Source organism: Gymnoscopelus braueri, assembly GCF_963280865.1.
Source record: "Gymnoscopelus braueri genome assembly, chromosome: 11".
NCBI lineage: Eukaryota > Metazoa > Chordata > Actinopteri > Myctophiformes > Myctophidae > Gymnoscopelus > Gymnoscopelus braueri.
Genome location: NC_137613.1, coordinates 1063352 through 1089400, shown reverse-complemented (window position 1 = coordinate 1089400; position 26049 = coordinate 1063352). Strand labels below are relative to the sequence as shown.

The window sequence follows — 26049 nt, the reverse complement described above, 5'->3', positions numbered from 1 at the left end:
CAGGCTGGCCTCCGAGTGATTAGCCAGAGTGACTGGGTAACCATGACGACATGACATTAACAAACCTGGATGCCATGAAAGCCTTTTTATTAACAGCGCTTATGTATTATGATCTTTGTTTTGAATTGAACCAATCGAGACATTGTCACAAGACAACGACCAGCGGCCATGTGTGAAGAACTGAACACAAAGGTGTTTCCTCTTTTACCAGCGACCGCCAACGGACCGTCTGCCCGGTGGCCTGAGGGCCAGCAGGACGATGGACCATCTGTCCGGTGGCCTGAGGGCCAGCAGGACGATGGACCGTCTGTCCGGTGGCCTGAGGGCCAGCAGGACGATGGACCGTCTGTCCGGTGGCCTGAGGGCCAGCCGGACGATGGCGCTGACATCCTGACCACCACGGTCGAGGCTCTGAAGGCGGGCCACGTGGTGGCGCTGCCCACCGACACCGTCTACGGCCTGGCGTGTCTGGCCCAGAACTCCGAGGCCGTCAAGAAAATGTACGACATCAAGGGACGGGACGGACGCAAGCCGCTGGCCGTCTGCGTGGGCGAAACGCAGGACGTTTATACGTACTGTAAGGTGAGCGTGGAGGCGGAGCTTCTGGGCGAGCTGCTGCCCGGTCCGGTCACTCTGCTGTTTGAGCGCTCGGACGTTCTCAACCCGCAACTTAACCCTTTCACTGCGCTGGTGGGCGTACGCGTCCCGGACCACGCCTTCCTGAGACGCCTCTGCCGGACGTGCGCCGAGCCGCTGGCGCTCACCAGCGCCAACGTGAGCGCGCGCCCCAGCGCCGTGGCCGCGCACCAGTTTCAGGACCTGTGGCCTAGGCTGGCGGTGGTGGTAGACGGCGGGCCAATAGGAGACCAGAGCCGGCTGGGGTCGACGGTGGTCGACCTATCGGTGCGCGGCAGATACAGCATCGTTAGGCGTGGCCGTGCCTTCTCCTCTACGGTGGATCTGTTGGAGCGTAAATACGGACTACAGAGTGACGACTGAACCCTTCCTACTAAAATAGTGAATGGTAAATGGTGCATTTATATAGAGCTTTTATCCAAAGCACTTTACATAGATGCATTACATTCACCCATTCACACACATTCTCACACATTCTCACACACGTTCACACACACACATGGAGGAGGAAACCATGCAAGGCACCAACCTGCTCATCAGGAGCAATTAGGGGTTCAGTGTCTTGGACACTTCCACACTAACTCTGGGGGAGACCGGGATCCAACTGGAAACCTCACGGCTTCCATCCGGCCACTCTACCCCTGAGCCACTGCCGCCCCTAGTCACCGTCTTGTTCTAGACCAGATCATTATTACCCCTTTTTTCTCCCCAATGTAGTCATTATTATGTCAGTTCATTCCTCCTCACATGATTCCTGTGTTGCCAATGCTGTTGTACCCTACTGGCTCGACCTGCCAGTGAGGAGCCCCCACCGGGAGGACGTAGCCCCTCCGTCCTACTCTTCCTGTTCAACATTCCCCGCTGACAGGCACCAGCCCGGCCCGTACAGGAACCACTAGCGCAGCGACAAAGACCCTCCTCCCTGCTCCCAACGCGGCCAGTCCTGGGGGACTGTGAGCAGGCTGCAGGCCTACATCTGACACAGTGACCTGGCAGCATGGGCCTGTGTGGGGGTCCAGGGACCCCCAGGCGTCCGTCTTTGAGGGGGTTCCAGGGGGTCCCCATCAAAATCAGTTCAACCACTTTATACATCAGTTTGAAAATACAGTTTGAAAATAGCCGATCTACAAGCTCACATCGTGGTTGACCAGAACCACCAATCCAATGTCCGATCAATGTGCCCATATATAGGCATATACTGTATGGAGATCCATTTCAGAACTGCCGTCCATGATCCGTCCATATATGGGCATAGAAGGGAGAAGGACAGATACAGAGAACTCCATATATGGGCATAAACGAAGGGACACAGACAGACAGCCGGGTACAAGGGGTATCAGATACCTGCATTAGTAGACGGTCTAGTAGTGTTTAATAATGTAATATATAATAATAATGTATATATATTCACACACACACACACACACACACACACACACACACACACACACACACACACACACCACACACACACCACACACACACACACACACACACCACACACACACACACACCACACACAAACACACACACACACACGACTCGAAGTCAGCTTTTGATTGAATTGATTGATTGAATACTTTATTAGCAGTTTGCAAAAAGAACACAGGAAATTACAGTTCAATACAAGGTCTGTTAACAGGATTTTAAACCCAAGAAAGCACTATGGCTTGTTTCCATTGGGGTCCTTTGTACTCAATTCATCGAAACATTTAATGACAGATACAATACTAAAGTATTGTATATTGAGAGCTGTGTTTGCTGTTCTCACATAAATCTATATTTCCATACCAGCCATTTTTATAAAGCATTCTAATGTCCCTCAGTTATCTTTCCCAGACTGGCTTCAAGAGAGCTTTGGAAACAAGACCGCAAGGACTTTCATGAACGGACCTGTTACTGGGCCCTCTAACAGGCTGTTAGACTAAAGTATTTTTTAAATGTAACTGTTTTATTTTTTTGTGCTGTTTTACATTTTTTTGCCTAATAAAATATTCAATCAATCAATCAATCAAAGAGAGTAGGCCTATTTATATACCCACTACACAACTAAAACACATTTACCAAGCTTAATATTTGCCAGACCCAAGGGGTCGGGCTTACATGAGGCTTTGTACCTGTTTCGTCCATACATGGGCATGGTCACTTTGTCCTCCGGCCCCAGCCCCAAAAAAATCTGTCCCCCACAAAAGTCTGTCCATACATGGGCATAGAAGGGACACACGTCGTGCGAAGCACGATGTGTGTCCCGATGTGTGTCCCCCATTAGGGGAGGCCATAGCTGAGTGGTTAGTGAGCCCGCCTAGGGAACCAGCTGGCCCTGGTTGCCCCAGGTTCGATTCCAGGCTATCCCAGCATATGTGCCGATGATATGAAATTTGTCCCTGAGCAAGACTCTTAACCCCAATTGCTCACAGGTTCTCATTGGAAACAAGACCGCAAGGACTTTCATGAACGACCTGTTAAAAGGAATTATCCTTATCCTATCCCTTTCGTCCATACATGGGCATAGACACAGGCTGACACGTCATGTGAAGTCTGGGTCTGGCAGAACCAGGTCTCCTGGTCTTGTTTCTTAACCACTTGAACCCTAGCATCCCTATTCTGGGTCTAACATTTGGTGAAAATAGCAGATCTTCTCTCACAGCTCGTGTTGATTCACTCTGAACTTGCAGATTGACTATTTTAGAGGATGCCATGGCGATTAGTGAGACATTAGTGAGAGAATATGTAAAACAAATAATAATAATAATTAAAAAAAAGAACAGAGCGTCCGCTCTGGTCAACTAAATAGGATTAAAAAAAAACAAGAAAGCCAATGGTTTGTTTCAATCGGGGTCCTTATGTACTCAATTCATAGTGACATTAAATGACAGACAGATACACTACTATATGCAGAACATCATATAAACAGTTTAGGGATGAAAAAATAAAAATGATGTACAGTAAGAACTATGTGTCTGAAGAACAGCTCTGACTGAGCTTGTAGATCTCCTGTTTTCGGCGCGCAACACCGCTGTACAACGAAATATATACACACGGGGGCTTTGATTGACAGGACGACGTCCCCCTCCCCCCTCCCCCGTGCCCACGCTATGTGCCGCGCACTGCGCATGTCCGTTCTGGCCCGTCAGGTCAGGACCGGGATCGATTCACTTTGCAGATTACAGATCCGGTCTAGAGCGGATACGGAAACGAGAAACGAGAAACGACCCTGTGCGCGTGCTTTTAAAAGACCGGATACAGTAGGCGGATTACTTACTTTAGACCGGATGTGGGCACTGAACAGCCAATAGAAACCAGGCCATGCACAGTAGATAAACAGAGCTGTAACTCCATCTCTGTGAAGCTGGAACTAAGAAGCTGTTTTCTCGGGTATTGTTGATATAAAAGCTTTTTATTTGATTGTAATCAATACATTTGGCATTATTAATGAATGAGTGTATCGTGTTGTTTAGCTGCGTGTCTCCGGTAAACCGTTAAAGTGTTTAATTTAAATACGTTGAGGTGGTGTGTGAGTGTTGTTGACAGTTAGCTCACGCTAGCTACAGCAGCTAACTAGCCAGCTAGCTTAAGTAGCTACATAGCTGTTGTTGTTGATGATGACAGCTCGATTATTCGTTCATTTCAGTGTGCTAGGTGGATTGGGCGATATGTCGATGTTATGTCGATGTTATGTCGATGTTATATCGATGTTATATCGATGTTATGTCGATGTTGTGACACGAGACCAGCTGATATTATGTGGGATGTTGGATGTCAGTGTTATGTTTTTTCCTGCTGATGTAATGATCTGAATTTGACTGAATAGCTGCTGTTATTGTCCTTATATAAAGCCTCTCTAGTAACTCTTAGTTACAATACCAACCCTTAAAGTCTGATCTGATTGTAAACAACGTTAAACTCACCATGAGTTCAGCTGTAAGGAAAGCTTTTCTGATTGATTGATTGATTACTTTATTAACAGTTTGCAAAAACAAGTACAGAGGTAGTTCAATACTAAAGGATGCTAAAAGGATTAAACACAAGAATGCACCATGGCTTGTTTCCATTGGGGTCCTGTGTATTCAATTCATCGAAACATTTAAATACGAACAATAACACAAATATGCAAAAACATCATATAAACATGTAGGTAGTATTAAATCAGAAAGAGAAAATATGCACAGTAAACAGCTTGGACTTTTTACAGGGGCCAGTTACAGATTGCAGACACCTGTATAAGTGCTCTTTTAGAGCGGTTTTGAAGGAGAGTAACTTCACATTTTCTAACTGTTGGTAGGGTTATGTATGTATGTATGTATGTATGTATGTATGTATGTATGTATGTATGTATGTATGTATGTAGGGCATTCCACATTTTGGTGGCATAGCAGTAGAACAAATGTAACTCTCTCTGGAGCTTGTTCAGAAAGCTGCGGCTCGTCTGCTGTTCAACCGGCCCAAGTTCTCCCACACAACCATCCTTCTCCGTTCTCTACGCTGGCTCCCCGTAGCGGCTCGCATCCAGTTCAAAACCCTGGTGCTAGCCTATAGGGCAGTGAAAGGAACAGCTCCAGGCTGTGGTCGATGCTTACACCCCTGCCCGACCACTTCGGTCTGCCGCCCCGGGGCGACTGGTTGCCTCGTCGCCCAGTGGTCCTTCTGGTCGATCTACAGGGTCATGGCTTCTTTCTGTTCTGGCCCCACAGTGGTGGAATGAACAGCAGAGTCACTGCCCATCTTTCACCGCAGGCTGAAAACCCACCTCTTCAGGAAACACTACCCTTCCTCTTAGCCTTGCGTATTGTCAATTATTTGTACGAGCTCTTGTTTTATTGGATCTTGTTCATTCGATACACTTATTAGTTTTATCTCTTGCTCATTTGATTCTCCTATGTTGTCTCATCTGTTTAAGACAGTAGGTAGCTGATATATGTCACTTTTACCTTAGCGCTAGGTATACTCTTAGTTGCTTGTTTTAGAAGAGAATGCACTTCAGACTTCTGGTGATTAGTAGTTTAGTTCCCTACCTATGTTGATGCACTTATTGTAAGTCTCTTTGGATAAAAGCGTCTGCTAAATGACTGTAGTGTAATGTAATGTAATGTAATGTAATGTAATGTAACCCCTTTGAGCCAAATCTGGGTTGAACGTGATTTGTGGAGCTCCCTCTGGTGCCTGTGATTATCCTCTTTGGATTTGTCAAGTTTTAGTTTAATACAAACCCATCGTAGAGACATGTTATAAGCTACTCTGTCTGTTTTAGTTTAATACAAACCCATCGTAGAGACATGTTATAAGCTACTCTGTCTGTTTTAGTTTAATACAAACCCACCGTAGAGACATGTTATAAGCTACTCTCTGTCTGTTTTAGTTTAATACAAACCCACCGTAGAGACATGTTATAAGCTACTCTGTCTGTTTTAGTTGAATACAAACCCACCGTAGAGACATGTTATAAGCTACTCTCTGTCTATACATTCTGGGCAGGTGATTCTTTTTCTAAGGGTCAGAGTTTGAAGCGCTCGTTTTCTGTAAGTCCTGCTGCTTATTCCTGCATTTAGAAACAGCTCATGTACACAGACAGGTACAGGACTGTTGAGTGATTTACAACCCAGCGCTTCCACACTTCAGCCCTTAGACGTAGGACTGTCACCATTACACATTTAAGTTGACCATTAATTGACACTCAAATAATTGCGATTAATGATTTAATTGTGTGTTTGGCCGTTGAACATAATGAAGCCTTTTAGGCTTCGTGATCAAACGTTGCTCAGGACAGATCTGACAAATAACTGAAATATACAAAGACATTATTGACATATTTGATAATTTCATACATGTAAAAATAGCAGAAATAGCAGATCTACAAGCTTACGCGCTGTAAGCTTGTAGATCTGCTATTTCTGCTATCATTTTTTTATATTTGAAAATGTGTGAAAAACAATTCAACATGGAAACGATTATGCAAAAAGATTATCTCAAATAATTGTGATGAGATGATTATGTAATCATCGTGACAGGCCTACTTAGAAGTAGTAGAAGTGAAGTAGCTCATAACATGTCTACGGTGTTTTTTTATTAAACTAAAACCTGTTTAAAAAAACGTTAACGTTGATCAGATATGACACGGTTTGGACGTATGGGCTCTTAAGGGTTGGTATTGCAACTCTAGATGCCAGATAGCATTATATCATCTGTAAGAGTTGCTTGCAGCTACGTTATAGAGTACAGAAGTCCTGACGTCACTCGTTCATCCCCTGGGTCCTAAAGTCATTTCTCTATGGAGAATAACAAACTGTCTCTGTGATATTGTCAGGGAGGAGGTTCTGTATCGTTTTTGATTGTCAGTCACTGATACAGTCTGTTTCTGGTGAAAATTTAACTAATTCGGCGGAAGTAACATTATCGTTTTCTCGCCGTCAGTCAATGCTTCATATTAAGAGTCAAACCGGTGGGATCATTTGTTTATTTTTGGAACCCAGTTCTTATTTGACGCGATATTAAACACGTCTATGGGGATTCAGAACGGGGGGGGGGGGGGGGGTGGGGGACCGCGAACCAGGTAGGATGCGTACATTACGTCAGACTTTGGTGCTCTATAGACATTAGTTATTATCATACAGGCTGAACTTCTACTAATGTGTAGAACCAACTGATTGAGTGTTTCCTCTGCTTCACGCTCTGTGTGTTTTCCTCATAGGTGTGACTACTCATAGGTGTGACTACTCATAGGTGTGACTACTCAATTCAATTCAATTCAAAGGGCTTTATTGGCATGAGAAAACATACGTTTACATTGCCAAAGCAGAAAGCATAATACAACAATACAGCAATACAATCAAAACAAAGAATATGTACATTTGAAAGTCAGAATCTTCAATAGATCAATTTCTATGTACCAAGATCACTGGGTGCAGGTATAGTGCCGGAATATACCCAATGATTAGTCTTTAGGGTGGTTGTGTTCCGTTTGATATCCTTTTCCTATCACAGCAACTCACAAATCTGCTGTGTTTGCACATTGTTGTACTTCGCCCAGCAGATATGGGAGTTTTTTGTCATTGGTCATGTTTTCAAAATCTCCGTGTGTGGTTGTAATCTGTGGGAAGTATGTGTCTCTGATGTCTTGGTACAATGGACAGACGGTTAGGAAGTGTAGCTCGGTTTCCACTTCATTTTGTGTGCAGTGGGTGCATAGTCTGTCTTCTCTCGGGATACCTGTGACTACTCATAGGTGTGACTACTCATAGGTGTGACTACTCATAGGTGTGACTACTCCTCTGTGTTTTCCTCATAGGTGTGACTATGGGGAAGTCACTGTCCCGTCTTACCAAGCAGTCGTCCCACGACGACTGCCAGGACAGTCTGACGTCTCCTCTGGAGGGCGAGGATGGTAAAGGTGTGGGCGGGGGGGGAGGGGACGTGTCCCAGTTCCCCTACGTGGAGTTCACTGGACGAGACAGCGTGACCTGCCCCACATGCCAGGGCACTGGGAGGATTCCTAGAGGTAAACACAGCATCACACAGCAGCTACTCTGGATGTAATAGTCCATATTCACACGGCGGCCATTTTGGAATTTAACATTGCGTTGCTGTGGCAACTGGGGTGGCATTTCATTGACTTAAAGGGATATTTCACTTTAAAAAAAACGTTTGGTCATTTTATCGTCTACTCAGGCATTTGTGAGCCCCCCAGACCGTTGCTTTATTCAATATTTAGATATTTGATATTCATTTTATCAGACACGCCCCCTTCCTATACAAACCCATTATAACTTCAAACTCCATTTTAACCATGTTAGATTCATCAAAAACACCCGTCCTTGGTTCTGGTGACTCACCCTGCCCTCATAATGCGTGAGGGGGCCGTGGTAAAAATAAATGAAAAAAGTAATTGAAAAAACACGGCCTCACCGTGATGAACATGTGATGACACACGTGATCAACAAAGAACATTTAACAAGAACAGTAATCATAATGCGTGAGGGGGCCGTGGTTTTCCAATTATTTTTTTCTTTTTTTTAGTTTTATTTTTGTATTGTATTTTATTTTTTTCATTTTCCAAAAAAATAAATGAAAAAAGTAATAGAAAAAACACGGCCTCCTCGCTTATTAGGTGGGCGGTATGACTCACCAGAACCAAGGACGGGTGTTTTTGATGAATCTATCATGGTTAAAATGGAGTTTGAAGTTATAATGGGTTTGTATAGGAAGGGGGCGTGTCTGATAAAATGAATATCAAATATCTAAATACTGAATCAAGCAACTTAAAAACGGTCTGGGGGGTTCACAAAGGCCTGAGTAGATGATACAATGACCAAAAGTTTTTTTGAAAGTGAAATATCCCTTTAATGGCAATATGGCCGCCGTGTGAATATGGTCTATTATGCATTTTATCCCATTTAGACCTGGAACACCAATTATGTTACCTTTATCAATCCGGGAAGCCCTTTTGGTGTAGTTGTTGCTGTATACAGTATATACTGTAGAAACATACATTTTTGTAATTTATTTGAATAAGATTTTTTTTTGAAGGGGTGGGAGCAATAAGTTATGCTTCTTCCCTCTCCTTTTCAAATATGTATTTTTTTAATTTAACTGTTATTCTGAATTATTTGCTGTCATTTTTTATATTGTTTTAAAAATTGCCTTATTCGAAATAAACTTTTCAATCTGTCGATCAGTTTTTTCAACAAACTTAGGTCAGGATTTAGAAGGCGTTTTTAGATTCAGGTCTACATGGGTCATACTATGGCTCCAAATAGTGATGATTTTCTTAGCGATTATTCTATTGATGACTTTTTAGATTAATTGAATAATAGAGAAGTCCGTTTTTTTACATTATATTTTTGGGAGATTTGGAAAAATGTACAAATATCTTGGGCAGTGAAACCGGCCCTAAAAGTGAGGTTTGGAAATTTGTACAATTATCCTGCGCTGTGATTGGCCAATCACAATCTATTCAGGACTGTGATTGGCCAGTGTCACATGACACATGTGCATAGCCCTATATAAGCAACCATAACTTGAAAAAAAACATAAATTTGTTTTTTTCAAGTTATGGTTTCGTCCATCATAAAGAGTGTTTCAATAAATGTATTTATCTTTTGTACATGATTGGTTGACTCCATTCAGTATTGTGATTAGCTAGCAAGACACCGCCCACTTCACACAGGGTGTGATTTTATTACATTTGTATTTGTTTTTGTCGCATTTCTAAGCCTGTAATAATTTGATGACTGGTGGAGTCTCCTACTGACCGATGACCCGGTCATTATTATTGTCTCAGGAATCCAACAAAAACAAAACAATCTCCATGAATTCAAGTCTTCATGGGGTGTGTAATCGATAGAAAATAAGTATTTTTTGGGGTGATCTACTCCTTTAAGCCCTATTTTATATTTTGCAGACCCTACAGTAAACCTGCTCTTAACGTATATATGATTGTTTTTCAGGTCAGGAAAATCAACTGGTGGCTCTGATTCCATACAGCGACCAAAGGCTCAGGCCCCGACGCACGTACGTTAAACATCTCAGCCCTGTGTGTGTATTACAGTAGTATCCTTTACAAATAGGACATGATGCATTTGTAAATAAATAATGCACCCGTTTATCTGAACATTGTTCATGGTGTTATTATGTCATTTAAGGAAATGTTTTTCTTGCTAGCCAGGAAAGGTGACATACTACATTGTATAAGGTCTATGATGATAATAATAATAAACTTTATTTATATAGCACCTTTCATGACATAAATGCAGCTCAAAGTGCTTTACAGGGTGAAATACAGAAAATAAAATAAAGCAAAAAAAAAAACAGCGAAAAAGCAACACAAATCAACAACAAAGCAGAGAAAAAACACATCAAAGCAGTTTAAAGGAGAATTTTGGACTAAGTTTTTCTTACCTTTTCTATGATGTTATGATATCTTAGGATGAATGCTACAGTAGAAACATTTCATAACTCCATCCCGGGTCCACCACAGCTTAAAACGTGCGCGGATAGGCCTTGCGTTAGATCACATATTTTAATAGCTTTTTTCCCCTTTTTTTTTTGTGAGATCTGACGTTCATAATGACAGAACACTATGCAACCCCCCAAAAAAAAAAAAAACCTAATTCTCGCTAGACGAGATTAAAATCTCGAGATTTCAATCTCGTCTAGCAGGATTTCTATTTATTTTTTCCTTCTTTTTTTTGTTGACAGTGTTCTGTCATTATGAACGTCAGATCTCACAAAAAAAAAGCTATTAAAATATGTGATCTAACGCAAGGCCTATCCGCGCACGTTTTAATCTGTGGTGGACCCGGGGTGGAGTTATGAAATGTTTCTACTGTAGCATTCATCCTAAGATATCATAACGTCATAGAAAAGGTAAGAAAAACTTAGTCCAAAATTCTCCTTTAACATTGGCATAAAAATAAAGGCAGGAAATTAATAATATCAATGGTATATGGACCATATATGGTCATTAACTAATCTCTACACAATTTGCAATATTTGCAAAATTATCACTACTAGTATTATAACTTTGTATTTCTATATTTTATTACCTTTTATTACCTGTGTACTATGTGGACATTATTTATAACACAGTGTGGCGGGCTCTGCCGTGCCAGAATGTCGCACTGCGAGGCGTTGTGAGCTTGTAGATCAGCTATTTTCACAATGTTTGCCTCTTTCTTACGTCATATTTGACAATTTGGCCAATGTGGTATTAAAAAGGTCTTAAAAGTCATTACATTATAACTCTATAAATGTGCAGATACCCTGTATACACTTATACTGTATGTTGGTTTGTTTACTGTTGAGTGAGAAAACAATGTTACACATTAAAGCTAATCATCTGGGGACCCCCAAAATAATTTGGGGACCCCCATGGGGGTCCTGAGCCCCAGTTTGGGAACCACTGGTCTATTTCATTACAACGTTTAAATTCTCTTTCATTGCGTGGTCCTCTCCCAGGAAGCTGTATGTGACGGCGTCCGTCATGCTGTGTCTGCTGCTGTCCAGCCTGGCCGTCTTCTTCCTCTTCCCTCGGACCATCGACGTCTCCTACGTGGGCGTCAAGTCTGTTTATGTCAGCTACGACCAGGAGAAACGCATCGTCTATCTGAACATCACGGTGAGCCTGTTAGCTTCATGGTCTATCTGAACATCACGGTGAGCTGCCTGTCTTCACTGTTAGCCTGTTAGCTTCATGGTCTATCTGAACATCATGGTGAGCTGCCTGTCTTCACTGTTAGCCTGTTAGCTTCATGGTCTATCTGAACATCACGGTGAGCTGCCTGTCTTCACTGTTAGCCTGTTAGCTTCATGGTCTATCTGAACATCACGGTGAGCCTGTTAGCCTGTTAGCTTCATGGTCTATCTGAACATCACGGTGAGCTGCCTGTCGTCACTGTTAGCCTGTTAGCTTCATGGTCTATCTGAACATCACGGTGAGCTGCCTGTCTTCACTGTTAGCCTGTTAGCATCATGGTGAGCTGCCTGTCTTCACTGTTAGCCTGTTAGCTTCATGGTCTATCTGAACATCATGGTGAGCCTGTTGGCTTCATGGTCTATCTGAACATCATGGTGAGCTGCCTGTCTTCACTGTTAGCCTGTTAGCTTCATGGTCTATCTGATCATCATGGTGAGCTGCCTGTCTTCACTGTTAGCCTGTTAGCCTGTTAGCTTCATGGTCTATCTGAACATCATGGTGAGCTGCCTGTCTTCACTGTTAACCTGTTAGCCTGTTAGCTTCATGGTCTATCTGAACATCATGGTGAGCTGCCTGTCTTCACTGTTAGCCTGTTAGCTCTATCTGAACATCATGGTGAGCTGCCTGTCTTCACTGTTAGCCTGTTAGCCTGTTAGCTTCATGGTCTATCTGAACATCATGGTGAGCTGCCTGTCTTCACTGTTAGCCTGTTAGCTCTATCTGAACATCATGGTGAGCTGCCTGTCTTCACTGTTAACCTGTTAGCCTGTTAGCTTCATGGTCTATCTGAACATCATGGTGAGCTGCCTGTCTTCACTGTTAGCCTGTTAGCTCTATCTGAACATCATGGTGAGCTGCGGGTGCATTTCTCCTTTCCGACATGTCGCCTTTCCGACGTTGACGAACCCTATACCTAACCCTAACCCTAACCATAACCGCACGCGGAAGCCACTAGTCGGAGTGGTGAGATGTCGGAATGGAAGGAGCACCCCGTGAGCTGCCTGTCTTCACTGTTAGCCTGTTAGCTTCAATCTGAACATCACGGTGAGCTGCCTGTCTTCACTGTTAGCCTGTTAGCTTCATGGTCTATCTGAACATCATGGTGAGCTGCCTGTCTTCACTGTTAACCTGATGGTCTATCTGATCATCATGGTGAGCTGCCTGTCTTCACTGTTAGCCTGTTAGCTCTATCTGAACATCATGGTGAGCTGCCTGTCTTCACTGTTAGCCTGTTAGCTTCATGGTCTATCTGAACATCATGGTGAGCTGCCTGTCTTCACTGTTAGCCTGTTAGCTCTATCTGAACATCATGGTGAGCTGCCTGTCTTCACTGTTAACCTGTTAGCTTCATGGTCTATCTGAACATCATGGTGAGCTGCCTGTCTTCACTGTTAGCCTGTTAGCTCTATCTGAACATCATGGTGAGCTGCCTGTCTTCACTGTTAACCTGTTAGCCTGTTAGCTTCATGGTCTATCTGATCATCATGGTGAGCTGCCTGTCTTCACTGTTAGCCTGTTAGCTCTATCTGAACATCATGGTGAGCTGCCTGTCTTCACTGTTAACCTGTTAGCCTGTTAGCTTCATGGTCTATCTGAACATCATGGTGAGCTGCCTGTCTTCACTGTTAGCCTGTTAGCTTCAATCTGAACATCACGGTGAGCTGCCTGTCTTCACTGTTAACCTGTTAGCCTGTTAGCTTCATGGTCTATCTGATCATCATGGTGAGCTGCCTGTCTTCACTGTTAGCCTGTTAGCTCTATCTGAACATCATGGTGAGCTGCCTGTCTTCACTGTTAACCTGTTAGCCTGTTAGCTTCATGGTCTATCTGAACATCATGGTGAGCTGCCTGTCTTCACTGTTAGCCTGTTAGCTTCAATCTGAACATCACGGTGAGCTGCCTGTCTTCACTGTTAGCTTCATGGTCTATCTGAACATCATGGTGAGCTGCCTGTCGTCACTGTTAGCCTGTTAGCTTCATGGTCTATCTGAACATCATGGTGAGCCTGTTGGCTTCATGGTCTATCTGAACATCACAGTGAGCTGCCTGTCTTCACTGTTAGCCTGTTAGCTTCATGGTCCATCTGATCATCATGGTGAGCTGCCTGTCTTCACTGTTAGCCTGTTAGCTCTATCTGAACATCATGGTGAGCTGCCTGTCTTCACTGTTAACCTGTTAGCCTGTTAGCTTCATGGTCTATCTGAACATCATGGTGAGCTGCCTGTCTTCACTGTTAGCCTGTTAGCTCTATCTGAACATCATGGTGAGCTGCCTGTCTTTACTGTTAGCCTGTTAGCTTCATGGTCTATCTGAACATCATGGTGAGCTGCCTGTCTTCACTGTTAGCCTGTTAGCTTCATGGTCTATCTGAACATCATGGTGAGCCTGTTAGCCTGTTGGCTTCATGGTCTATCTGAACATCACAGTGAGCTGCCTGTCTTCACTGTTAGCCTGTTAGCTTCATGGTCTATCTGAACATCATGGTGAGCTGCCTGTCTTCACTGTTAGCCTGTTAGCTTCATGGTCTATCTGAACATCACGGTGAGCTGCCTGTCTTCACTGTTAGCCTGTTAGCTTCATGGTCTATCTGAACATCATGGTGAGCTGCCTGTCTTCACTGTTAGCCTGTTAGCTTCATGGTCTATCTGAACATCACGGTGAGCTGCACTTCTGTGGAACTTCCATAGAAGCCAGCATGTCTTCTATGGACGCCTGGCTGAAGATAGCCGATCTACAAGCTCCACAACGCGTCTGAGCTTACAGATCGGCTATTTTAGGGTATTTGTTGTTTTAATATTAGAATATTTGAAGTGGCCAAAGGGCTGCCAAGTTTCAGGAAAATCTAGGAGTGAGACTCATCAGGGACACACATGCACGCTAGGGCTGCACGATTCTTGCTCAAATGTGAATCACGATTTTCCTCCATAAGAATTGAGATCACGATTCTCACACAATTCTCTTGTAAATATACAAATATTAAGCAAAAAAAAAAAAGTCATAATTCAAAATCGAGATCGCATAGGTGTCTGAATCGAGATCACGATCTTTTTTCGATTAATCGTGCAGCACTAATGCACGCCATTCTTAAAATGTACAAGTCTCTATTTAGCTGTCTTAGGGTCTTCTTTCATTTGTATCAGTCATTGCCATCAAACAATATATGTGAAGAGGTTAAATTGCGTGACTCACTCTCAAAGGGTGAGACTTGGCAGCTCCTTCTTCCATTAAACACTAATGGTCTTTGATACTTCTTAAAAGCAAAGACTAAAGCCTCAATGTGCGATTTCTTCACCTGGTTGGCTGTGGAACAACGCCCTACATAAAGGAGTGTAAATCCCTACTCTCCTTCAAAACCGCTCTAAAATAGCACTTAGGTGGCTGCAATTCAAAACTGGCCCCTGTAAAAAGTCACTGCCTGCCCCCCCCCCCCCCTGTAAAAAGTCACTGCCTGCCCCCCCCCCCCCCCCCCCAGTCCTAATTGCATATTAGGACTTGGCCTAACAATATTATGTTGTGAGTATTTAGTTATTTCTTTAATCCATGAGCGCTGCCTGTCTTCACTGTTAGCCTACAGTCTTGTCTCCTTGTTGTGGTACAGGCTCTACTGTAGGGCCTCAATAGTTGGCTGTTGGTTCACTATGGAGATATGTTGTTTGTGTGTGTTTCTTTTTTAGATGGAGATGTGTTTTCAGCTTCTATATTATCTATATAATATCTCAGATGGATCTGATGTATTTCTCTTAAATTATTTACACCCAACATTTTGGGAAATACCTTTTTTTCTGACTTACCCAGACTTAAATTGTATGGTAGGCATGTTCCTAGGTGTGCTGACTTCCCCATGTCTGTGCTCCTCCTCCCAGAACACTCTAAACATCACTAACAACAACTACTACTCTGTGGAAGTGGCCAACATAACGGCTCAGGTCCAGTTCGCCAAGACGGTGATCGGCAAATCTCGCATCAGCAACTTCACAGCCATCAGTCCACTGGACATGAAGCAGGTACAATGACCTTTAACCTCCTGCTATAGAGTGTGAGAAGTTAGAACTTTAGATTCTTGACAATTTACAATGTAGTCATTTATCAGACTCTTATCCAGAGAGACTTACAGTAAACAAGGTAAACTCATACATAGAACACAGAGACAGTGTAGTGTCTCAGTAAACTATAGGATCATAGAATACACAGAGACAGTGTACTGTCTCAGTAAACTATAGGATCATAGAATACAGAGAGAAAGTGTAGTGTCTCAGTAAACTATAGGATCATAGAATACATAGACAATGTAGTGTCTCAGTAAACTATAGGATCATAGAATACAGAGACAGTGTAGCGTCTCAGTAAACTATAGGATCATAGAATACAGAGACAGTGTAGTGTCTCAGTAAACTATAGGATCATAGAATACAGAGAGACAGTGTAGTGTCTCAGTAAACTATAGGATCATAGAATACAGAGACAGTGTAGTGTCTCTAGTCCATGAGCCAGAGCCCCAAAATTGAGCAATGATTATCGAAAGAGTGGGCAAAACCAAACCTATATTAAATTGTTCATAGGGTCAATACGAGCAAATAAATATATGATAACCTTTCCACAGGAGCAGCTTTTTCATAGTTATCACACATTTTGTTATTTTCCCCATACGTACATGACAGGTGAAAAAATGACAACATTTAAAAAAGAGTTATCATAATGAAACTTCCTTTTGTTGATTACTTGCATGAAGACAATGATTTATCGTATTACAAGTTTTCTGAAATTGTATATTTAAATATGCAAATTAGACATTTAGTCCATGAGCCAGAGCCCCAAAATTGAGCCAGATATTGAATATTCCCTCGTTAAAAACCTTTAACTCCAACATCTTAACAAAATGAAATAAGAATGTTGACTCTGGCTTTGTCCAATGTTCCAACGTTGATTCTGGAAAGTTATGCAAATGCGGGCATATTTTCGTAATGCCTAATTTGCATATTAAATATACAATTTCAGAAAACTTGTAATACTATAAATCATTGTCTTCATGTAAGTAATCAACTCAGGAAGTTTCATTATGATAACTCTTTTTTAAATTTTGTCATTTTCACCTGTCATGTACGTATGGGGAAAATAACAAAATGTGTGATAACCATGAAAAAGCTGCTCCTGTGGAAAGGTTATCATATATGTATTTACTCGTATTGACCCTATGAACAATTTAATATAGGTATGGTTTTGCCCACTCTTTCGATAATGAAATCTTGTCTGGCTCATGGACTACTCAGTAAACTATAGGATCATAGAATACAGAGACAGTGTAGTGTCTCAGTAAACTATAGGATCATAGAATACAGAGAGACAGTGTAGTGTCTCAGTAAACTATAGGATCATAGAATACAGAGAGACAGTGTAGTGTCTCAGTAAACTATAGGATCATAGAATACAGAGAGACAGTGTAGTGTCTCAGTAAACTATAGGATCATAGAATACAGAGAGACAGTGTAGTGTCTCAGTAAACTATAGGATCATAGAATACAGAGACAGTGTAGTGTCTCAGTAAACTATAGGATCATAGAATACAGAGAGACAGTGTAGTGTCTCAGTAAACTATAGGATCATAGAATACAGAGAGACAGTGTAGTGTCTCAGTAAACTATAGGATCATAGAATACAGAGAGACAGTGTAGTGTGTCAGTAAACTATAGGATCATAGAATACAGAGACAGTGTAGTGTCTCAGTAAACTATAGGATCATAGAATACAGAGAGAAAGTGTAGTGTCTCAGTAAACTATAGGATCATAGAATACAGAGAGACAGTGTAGTGTCTCAGTAAACTATAGGATCATAGAATACAGAGACAGTGTAGTGTCTCAGTAAACTATAGGATCATAGAATACAGAGACAGTGTAGTGTCCCAGTAAACTATAGGATCATAGAATACAGAGAGACAGTGTAGTGTCTCAGTAAACTATAGGATCATAGAATACAGAGAGACAGTGTAGTGTCTCAGTAAACTATAGGATCATAGAATACAGAGAGACAGTGTAGTGTCTCAGTAAACTATAAGATCATAGAATACAGAGACAGTGTATTGTCTCAGTAAACTATAGGATCATAGAATACAGAGAGACAGTGTAGTGTCTCAGTAAACTATAGGATCATAGAATACAGAGAGACAGTGTAGTGTCTCAGTAAACTATAGGATCATAGAATACAGAGACAGTGTAGTGTCTCAGTAAACTATAGGATCATAGAATACAGAGACAGTGTAGTGTCTCAGTAAACTAGTCTAAACAATATACTATCAAAATAATAATCTGTACATTGAAACTGTAGGACAGCAGGTAAACAATGAACGTAGAATCTGTCTAAATAACATGCCATCTTAAATGACATTTGAACCTCGTTAAGTCTGTGTTTTCATTGACTGACTGTTGTTTTCTCAGGTGGATTATACGGTTCCTACTGTCATAGCGGATGAGATGAGCTACATGTAGTAAGTACTGTACAGCCCACAGCAATGGTGGAAAGTAACTAAGTATATTTACTCAAGTATTGTACTTGACTACAAACTTGAGGTATCGTTACTTTACTGGAGGATTTCCACATTTTCAGTACTTTTACTTCTACTCAGCTCAGAGGCAAATTTTAATCCACCACAATTATTTGAAAACGTTTGTTACTAGTTACTTTGTAGATTTCGATTAAAAAACATGCATTAGCCACTTCAGCCTTGTATATATACTTTGGCTATGTGAAAACAGCGCTTGTAGATCTGCTATTTTCAAAAGATTTTTATACATTCTAAAACTTCTGATGCAAATACATTTATATATTTTTAATACCAGACTTTTACTGGTAACAGAGTGTTTCTACATTACTTTTACTTAAGTAACACATCTGAGTACTTCTTGCAGCATTGGCCCACAGCGCAGTCTGCAACACTTAGTGGTTGTGTTGCTGCTCAGTTGTACAACATGTCTTGTGTCTTATTTCCAGTGACTACTGCACACTGCAGACCATCAAGGTGCACAACATCGTTGTCATGATGCAGTAAGTTGTGTTTGATCACTCCTATCACTTAGATGGACCTAATAAGGGGCATCACACCCCTAACAGAGGTGTCACATAAATATATATATTTTATATGCCATCAAACGCTGTCAGGTTTATGTCAACAACAGAGCCTACGCAAAACAACATTGTTAGTCTGACGAGGGAACTCATCACCAGTTTAAAGGTTCTATGACATTCATTTTCACTTAACTCATTCACTGCCAGAACTTTATTTTTTTTGCGTTTGCCCACTGCCAGAGATTTTTCATTGAAAAAAAAAAGTACTCAGGAGCCGAGATACACCATTTTTAAGTTAACAAGGAAGTGGATGGGAGTCTAGATCTTCGAAAAATCATATCTCCTTGGTCTTTGGGTCAAATTAAAAAAAAAAAAATAGAAAAAATTAAAAGTCGTTTTAGTCGTTCTAGGCAGACAGGGCTTATGGGACAGAAGTCGTTTTAGTCGTTCTAGGCAGGGAATGAGTTAAAAAAAATGAAAAAATGTTTTTTGGGGGGTTTTATGACCTCAATTACACCCAAAAAATCTGAACTTTGAACTTTCAGTGGATTTTCTGTGGTCTGGGGTTTTCTGAATAATTAGGCTGAAAAGTAATCTGAGATTGGCCCTTGGGCAGTGAAGTCACAGGCCATTAATCCCGCCCACTCTTCTCCTCGCCCCTCCCCTAACCTTTCCTTTGGGGGGGGGGGCGGTCGGAGCAGAGGCGATGATTGACAGGCAAAATCCCTCAACAGCGACACCCGCAGGCAAAGATTTCTTTTTTCATTGCAGTTGAAAAGGCTTTAGAAATGTGAGAGAAAAACACCTGCTATGGATCAATGGAGTGGAATTTTTTGTTAACTTTTTATACACGTTTGAAGGACCATGACAAAGACTTTTAATGTGTGGTAAAGCTGAACGTCATGAAACCTTTAAAGTTATTTCTGGATGTGAGGACCGTAGACTGTAACAGACTGTAGACTGTGTAACAGACTGTAGACTGTAACAGACTGTAGACTGTAACAGACTGTAGACTGTAACAGACTGTAGACTGTGTAACAGACTGTAGACTGTAACAGACTGTAGACTGTAACACGCCACACGTCGTAATATTTCAACTTTGCATCAAATTCTTTCAACCTTTAAATTCTCTGAGAGTTGGCCCGGACGGTTGGCGTAACCGTCTGGGCACCGCGTGTCGCAGGTTCCTGACGACCCTGACGACCTTTGCTGCTTGTCACACCCCCCCCCCCCCATCTCTCTCTCCATTTCCTGTCAGCCTACTTTCCTATCTATAAAAGGCAGAAAAAGGCCCAAAAATATCTTTGAGAGATCACTGACCCTCATTTACGATGACGCTGAGATTACACATACTATAAGAAATAACATAAGAACAACAAAAAGACAGTATGTTGTCAACAATCAGTTTAAACGGTTGCATACGGTTGAGTAAATACCCTAGTACCTGGCCAACAGGTTCTAGGGCATACAGTTTTAAAGGGACTACACCATGAATCTTTTTTGTGTGTTTTTGGTCTCCCCTAACTCTTCTATCCCCAAAAATACCCCAGTTTGAACACTCAGGCTTTCACAGCAAATCTGGGGTTTTCTGTAAATTGGTCTCAAAACAGGTCAAACTGAGGTCCCTGACGTGACGTCACAATCCCTCCCGTTTTTCAGTTCCAACCAAAAACAAACAAAAAAATATATTTTTTTTTTCTCCCAACTTTTTCCACACAGAACCAGGAGATAACATGCATACAAACTGGCTCAATAGCGCCCCGTGCCAAACAGGACAATGTGGTATTGCAGGTGAAAGTGCTTTATAAGCCAGAGAGAAGTTAGTTGGAATGAGTATATCTGAGGCTTTATTTAGGCTCAAACCTTTTGAAAAACGTTTGAGGGACATAAACAATATGATATTAAATATTATTTAAAAAAATTAAATTCATGGTGTAGTCCCTTTTTAAGATCTTGTTGCAAGAGGTTCCAAGAAACCAGGTGCACCGACGCTGAAAGCAGTCTTTCCCAAAATCAGATCAGACACGAGGAACCTGAAGCCGGACTAAACCATTCAGTGGAGAGAGAGGGTTAAAATGTGACACTGGTTCCGGTGTAAAAACGAGTGTTCGCGGTCTCACGTTTGTCCCGTTCCGTTGTCTCCCAGGGTGACCGTCACAACGGCGTACTTCGGCCACGCGGAGCAGGTTTCTCAGGAGATGTACCAGTATGTGGACTGTGGAGGAAACACCACGGGGCTCAGAGGGCTGACCAAACCCTCCAGCATCCTGCATCCTCTGGAGTGACCCCCCCCCCCCCCCACCTGAAAACCAGAGCGTTATGCTTCATTTATACCTTTAGTATGACGTTGCTGTCAGGTGGAAACCTGTACTGTTACAAAACTGTCACTTTTCAGGATTCAAACTCAAAAATAGCAGATCTACAAGCTCAAAACGCTTTGAGCTTGTAGATCTGCTATTTTTGCGTGACACTGTAGTAGGACATCCGTTTAGGAGAACAAATACAAAGTTAAAGAGGTTTCTGTCCGACAACAACGAAACATTAGGGGTGCGTTCGGAAATATAGCACTGAGCGCACGGCTCTAATACAAACTAATAGGCCAGTGTGCTCCCGGTGCCCTTTTCCGAACGCACCCTTAGTATAGTTGTGCGCAGGTGACGCACGCCGCCGGTATACGAGCTCACAACCACGTGCTGTTGTTGTTCTGCTGACACACATGAGCTTGTACATCCGTTTTCATCGTTGCAGCGACACCGGCAGGCGACTGTCTAATCAGGCTTCAGTTTTCAGGCGTAGCTTAAGTTCACACAGAGGTTTCTGCTTTGCATTGTGGGAATTCCGGTGACGTGACAAAAATGCCGGAACGACTGACGAGTTGATTTGGACAGAAAGACACAGAATCCACTAAACGGTCAGCCTGAACGCTGTGCGCTAAATACACAAATGTCTTCACATTTTCTGCTTAGAATCAGCACATAAAAAAAGTTGAGAAGCAACGTGTAGATGGAGGATGAAGTGTAGTGTTAACGTATAGACCGGACCATCGGAGATCTCCGCCTGTCCGCTGATCTTTAAATTCACTGTAGGGGCTAAAACCGGGTTTTAAAAATACTGCCTTGCAGAATACTGGGGACGGTGATATACGTGTGGATATGATTTTGTTTTGGAACCAGTGGGTGTGGTGGGGTTTGTTCGCGGCCGTCCTAGCCGCTGTTCCAGCAATTACCCTGACTTTAGATTAGACGTCACCACACATGTTGGTAGGTTGGTGGAGATCCTCCATGGCCTGGGTTAGGGTTCTAGGATCCTTTAAGATTTTAACGATACCGGTTCATTAACGATTCCCCTCTTAACGGTTTCCCAACGGGTTGCCTTTAACCATTCCTATATTTTACTAAATATATCATTTTGGCCTTGAGGGGGTTCCCTTACAAGTCTGTAACTCTGAGAGTGTACACATGGAACCAAATGCACCCTTACAGGTCTGTAACTAAGTGTAAAAATGGAACCAAATGGACCCTCACAGGCCCATTTGGTTCCATTTTTACACTCAGAGTTATGTTGGTCCTTGAAATGAAAAAGGTTTCAGCACCACATGTATTGTAATTGAAGTCCCACGTACCAGCTCTGACAGTGTGATAGAAAACGGTTCTGGTAAACGGTTCCTCCGGATCTCAACACCTAGTCTGGCTACAAGACAGTAATTGAAACGACTTGAAAAGCAGAAGTCTCTGTGTGAACAACAGGCTCTTAGATGGTATAGCGTGTTGTGTTTTTCCACTTCTCTTCATACATACAGTGTTTTAACAGCTAGATTCCACTGTCATTCATTTCTTTGTTAGTTTCACAGTGTTGGATGTTAAAGTCAGATGTACAGTCAGTGTCATGCTTTGATTCAGACTTGGTTGCACAACGCTAATGTTGCACGCTGGTGTACAACAAACAATGTTTGGGTGCACAACTCTGGTGCAAAACAAACAATGTTTGGGTGCACAACTCTGGTGCACAACAAACAATGTTTGGGTCACAACTCTGGTGCACAACAAACAATGTTTGGGTGCACAACTCTGGTGCACAACAAACAATGTTTGGGTGCACAACTCTGGTGCAAAACAAACAATGTTTGGGTGCACAACTCTGGTGCACAACAAACAATGTTTGGGTGCACAACTCTGGTGCACAACTCTGGTGCGCAACAAACAATGTTTGGGTGCACAACAAACAATGTTTGGGTGCACAACTCTGGTGCACAACAACCAAGTATAAATCAGGCTTCATGCTTAAGCAAGAAGAAAAGTCTTGGGGAAGAGTTGGGCTTTTTGAAGAATAAGCTTTATGTATTTGAACACTCAGTTTCAACCCTTTCATATTTAAGTCACTACAGAACCATTTTTGCACTTTAATGGCTGATTTTGAAATGCTCATTTCATTGAAGAAATCCACCGTATCTCGGAGATGAGAAATGGTAAATCGTTCTTTAGGTCAAATTCAAAAAACGCATCATTGTTAAATGACAAGGGTGTTGAGATATTGTGTCTGAACCTGCATAATAAGATTATAATGTTATTGTTGTTCATCTTTGGGTGCACTTTAAGCTCAGTGTATACTACCGTCCCCAAATAACAAATGGACCCTTACAGGTCTGTAACTTCAAGATGATCATGTTGGCTTGAAGATCAGTTCTCTGCGGCAAGTGATGCTACCGTCATGCAATGGGAGAATAAATGAGGGGTTACTTTAATATGCTGTACAGCCAATGTCTTCGCTCGGCGCCAGGTTGTTGATTGATCTCCGTTAAGTGTTTATACACAGCTACTGAACTTGAGAAGAACTAGACATTTCCCCATGAAATGGTTTCTATTTGAAAGACCCAGAGCTTAAAACCTACTTTGTGAGATATGATGTTTGGTGGATTAATGGTTTTCAACACTGTTAGCCCTTTCCTCTGTATCTGGGTGTTCTGTCACCATGCACATAACTAACTTATTTCAATGTTTTTGTTTCCTTTTATGTACATTCCACCTAACTTTTCTTTAATTTATTTTCCTCGCATAACCGTTAAATGTTAAAGATTGTATAGTTTTCCTGTGTAATCATTCACACATCAAACCATTTTTGGACACTTCAGAGAACTTGATGGATTGTTAGACATTTGTTGAGGTTTTACATACCATTTTAGAATAATTGCCACCTGCAGTCCTGCACGGAGTGTTTTGAATCTTTCGAGACGATGTAAAACACAAAAGGCTATTTTTCATCATTATAAACACTTTGAAATGTCTAATACCTTCATTAAATCTGTTATAATCATTATATGAAAGTAGACAATTGTAACGTGTACTGTTTTTTTCCTAACCTCAATTATGAATGTGTGCAATGGGTGATTAGCCAATATACTCTTATTCCTTTTTCTTTTTTTTAAATCTAAGATTAATTGCTGTGGTTTTGACTACTGGTCATATTTAACATTCAGAAAAGCAAAAGGTATTTTTAGGCTCTTTACAAGTATTTGACATGTTAAAACCTTTGTTAAACTTACTTCAGAGTGGTTCTCATTCATCTCATGTGTACCATGTCTGTGAAAGCATGAATAAAGTTTTTAAACCATGGAAGTTTATACTTTGAGTAGATTATGTCCAACAGTAAATATCAGTAAGCTATTAGCTTCGCCACAAGCTTAAAATGTAATTTAGCTAGACAGCTGCTAGATTCACTGATAACCTGTTGTACAGATTATTATTGTGATAGTATATTGTTTAGACTGATGCTAGGTTGTTTACCCGTGATCCTAGTTTACTCAGACACTACACTGTCTCTCTGTATTCTATAGTTTACTGAGACACTACACTGTCTCTGTATTCTATGATCCTATAGTTTACTGAGGCACTACACTGTCTCTGTGTATTCTATGATCCTATAGTTTACTGAGACACTACACTGTCTCTGTATTCTATGATCCTATAGTTTACTGAGACACTACACTGTCTCTGTATTCTATGATCCTATAGTTTACTGAGACACTATACTGTCTCTGTATTCTATGATCCTATAGTTTACTGAGACACTACACTGTCTCTCTGTATTCTATGATCCTATAGTTTACTGAGACACTACACTGTCTCTGTATTCTATGATCCTATAGTTTACTGAGACACTACACTGTCTCTGTATTCTATGATCCTATAGTTTACTGAGACACTACACTGTCTCTCTGTATTCTATGATCCTATAGTTTACTGAGACACTACACTGTCTCTGTATTCTATGATCCTATAGTTTACTGAGACACTATACTGTCTCTGTATTCTATGATCCTATAGTTTACTGAGACACTACACTGTCTCTCTGTATTCTATGATCCTATAGTTTACTGAGACACTACACTGTCTCTGTATTCTATGATCCTATAGTTTACTGAGACACTACACTGTCTCTCTGTATTCTATGATCCTATAGTTTACTGAGACACTACACTGTCTGTATTCTATGATCCTATAGTTTACTGAGACACTACACTGTCTCTGTATTCTATGATCCTATAGTTTACTGAGACACTACACTGTCTCTGTATTCTATGATGCTATAGTTTACTGATACACTACACTGTCTCTGTATTCTATGATCCTATAGTTTACTGAGACACTACACTGTCTCTGTATTCTATGCATGTGTTCACTGTAAGTCACTCTGGATAAAGAGCGTCTGATAAATGCCTACATTGTACATAAGCATGTTCTCCTGTTTGCAATAGAGTGATTCAAAGAGCTATACCTTGTTTACACAATGTAATTGCAGACATGATGCTAATTCATACGGAACAGTAGAAGGTAGGATATTTATTTAGAATGTATTTGCTTCAACTAAGACGTCATTAGTGGGTAGTTGGAAGCCATACACAAGGTGAGGTCCAGAGTTCTTTGAGGGAGATACTAAATAGACCCTTACAGGTCTGTAACTCTGAGAGTGTACACATGGAACCAAATGGACCCTTACAGGTCTGTAACTCTGAGAGTGTACACATGGAACCAAATGGACCCTTACAGGTCTGTAACTCTGAGAGTGAATTGAATACACAGGACCCCAATGGAAACAGGCCATAGGGCTTTCTTGGGTTTAATCCTTTTAGCATCCTTCTGTATAGAACTGTACTTTCTGTACTTTTTTTGCA

The 26049-nt window shown here is 41.7% G+C and overlaps 2 protein-coding genes across 4 annotated transcripts; both read left to right on the top strand.

The window, feature by feature from the left end:
• Positions 1–168: 168 nt before the first annotated feature.
• Positions 169–999, top strand: LOC308094870 (threonylcarbamoyl-AMP synthase-like; the record flags this gene model as incomplete). The annotated part of the gene is made up of 1 exon (XM_080441693.1): positions 169–999. The coding sequence occupies one exon, from the start codon at positions 169–171 to the stop codon at positions 997–999; it is 831 nt and encodes a 276-aa protein (XP_080297819.1).
• A 2966-nt stretch (positions 1000–3965) lies between these two features.
• Positions 3966–25939, top strand: tmem106bb (transmembrane protein 106Bb). Of its 3 annotated transcripts, XR_013934006.1 has the most exons (9): positions 3966–4011; positions 7919–8128; positions 10077–10140; positions 11587–11746; positions 15688–15828; positions 18254–18303; positions 18807–18860; positions 21028–22303; positions 25808–25939. XR_013934006.1 is itself a non-coding variant. In XM_080441937.1 (8 exons), exons 2-8 carry the CDS (start codon positions 7927–7929, stop codon positions 21164–21166), a joined length of 810 nt encoding a protein of 269 aa, XP_080298063.1. In that variant the 5' UTR covers positions 3966–4011; positions 7919–7926; the 3' UTR covers positions 21167–22795. The 3 variants fall into 3 exon arrangements, 2 of the variants coding, with proteins under 2 accessions (XP_080298063.1, XP_080298064.1); XM_080441937.1 differs by lacking the exon at positions 25808–25939 and having other exon boundaries at positions 21028–22795; XM_080441938.1 differs by lacking the exons at positions 3966–4011; positions 25808–25939 and having other exon boundaries at positions 7902–8128; positions 21028–22795.
• Positions 25940–26049: the final 110 nt, after the last annotated feature.

Excerpts from the sequence above, each read along its gene's own strand:
- tmem106bb (XM_080441937.1), top strand. The coding sequence starts at position 7,927 with ATGGGGAAGTCACTGTCCCGTCTTACCAAGCAGTCGTCCCACGACGAC. Across the intron at positions 18,304-18,806 it reads GATGAGATGAGCTACATGTA|TGACTACTGCACACTGCAGA; the intron begins GTAAGTACTGTA and ends TCTTATTTCCAG. Across the intron at positions 18,861-21,027 it reads AACATCGTTGTCATGATGCA|GGTGACCGTCACAACGGCGT; the intron begins GTAAGTTGTGTT and ends GTTGTCTCCCAG.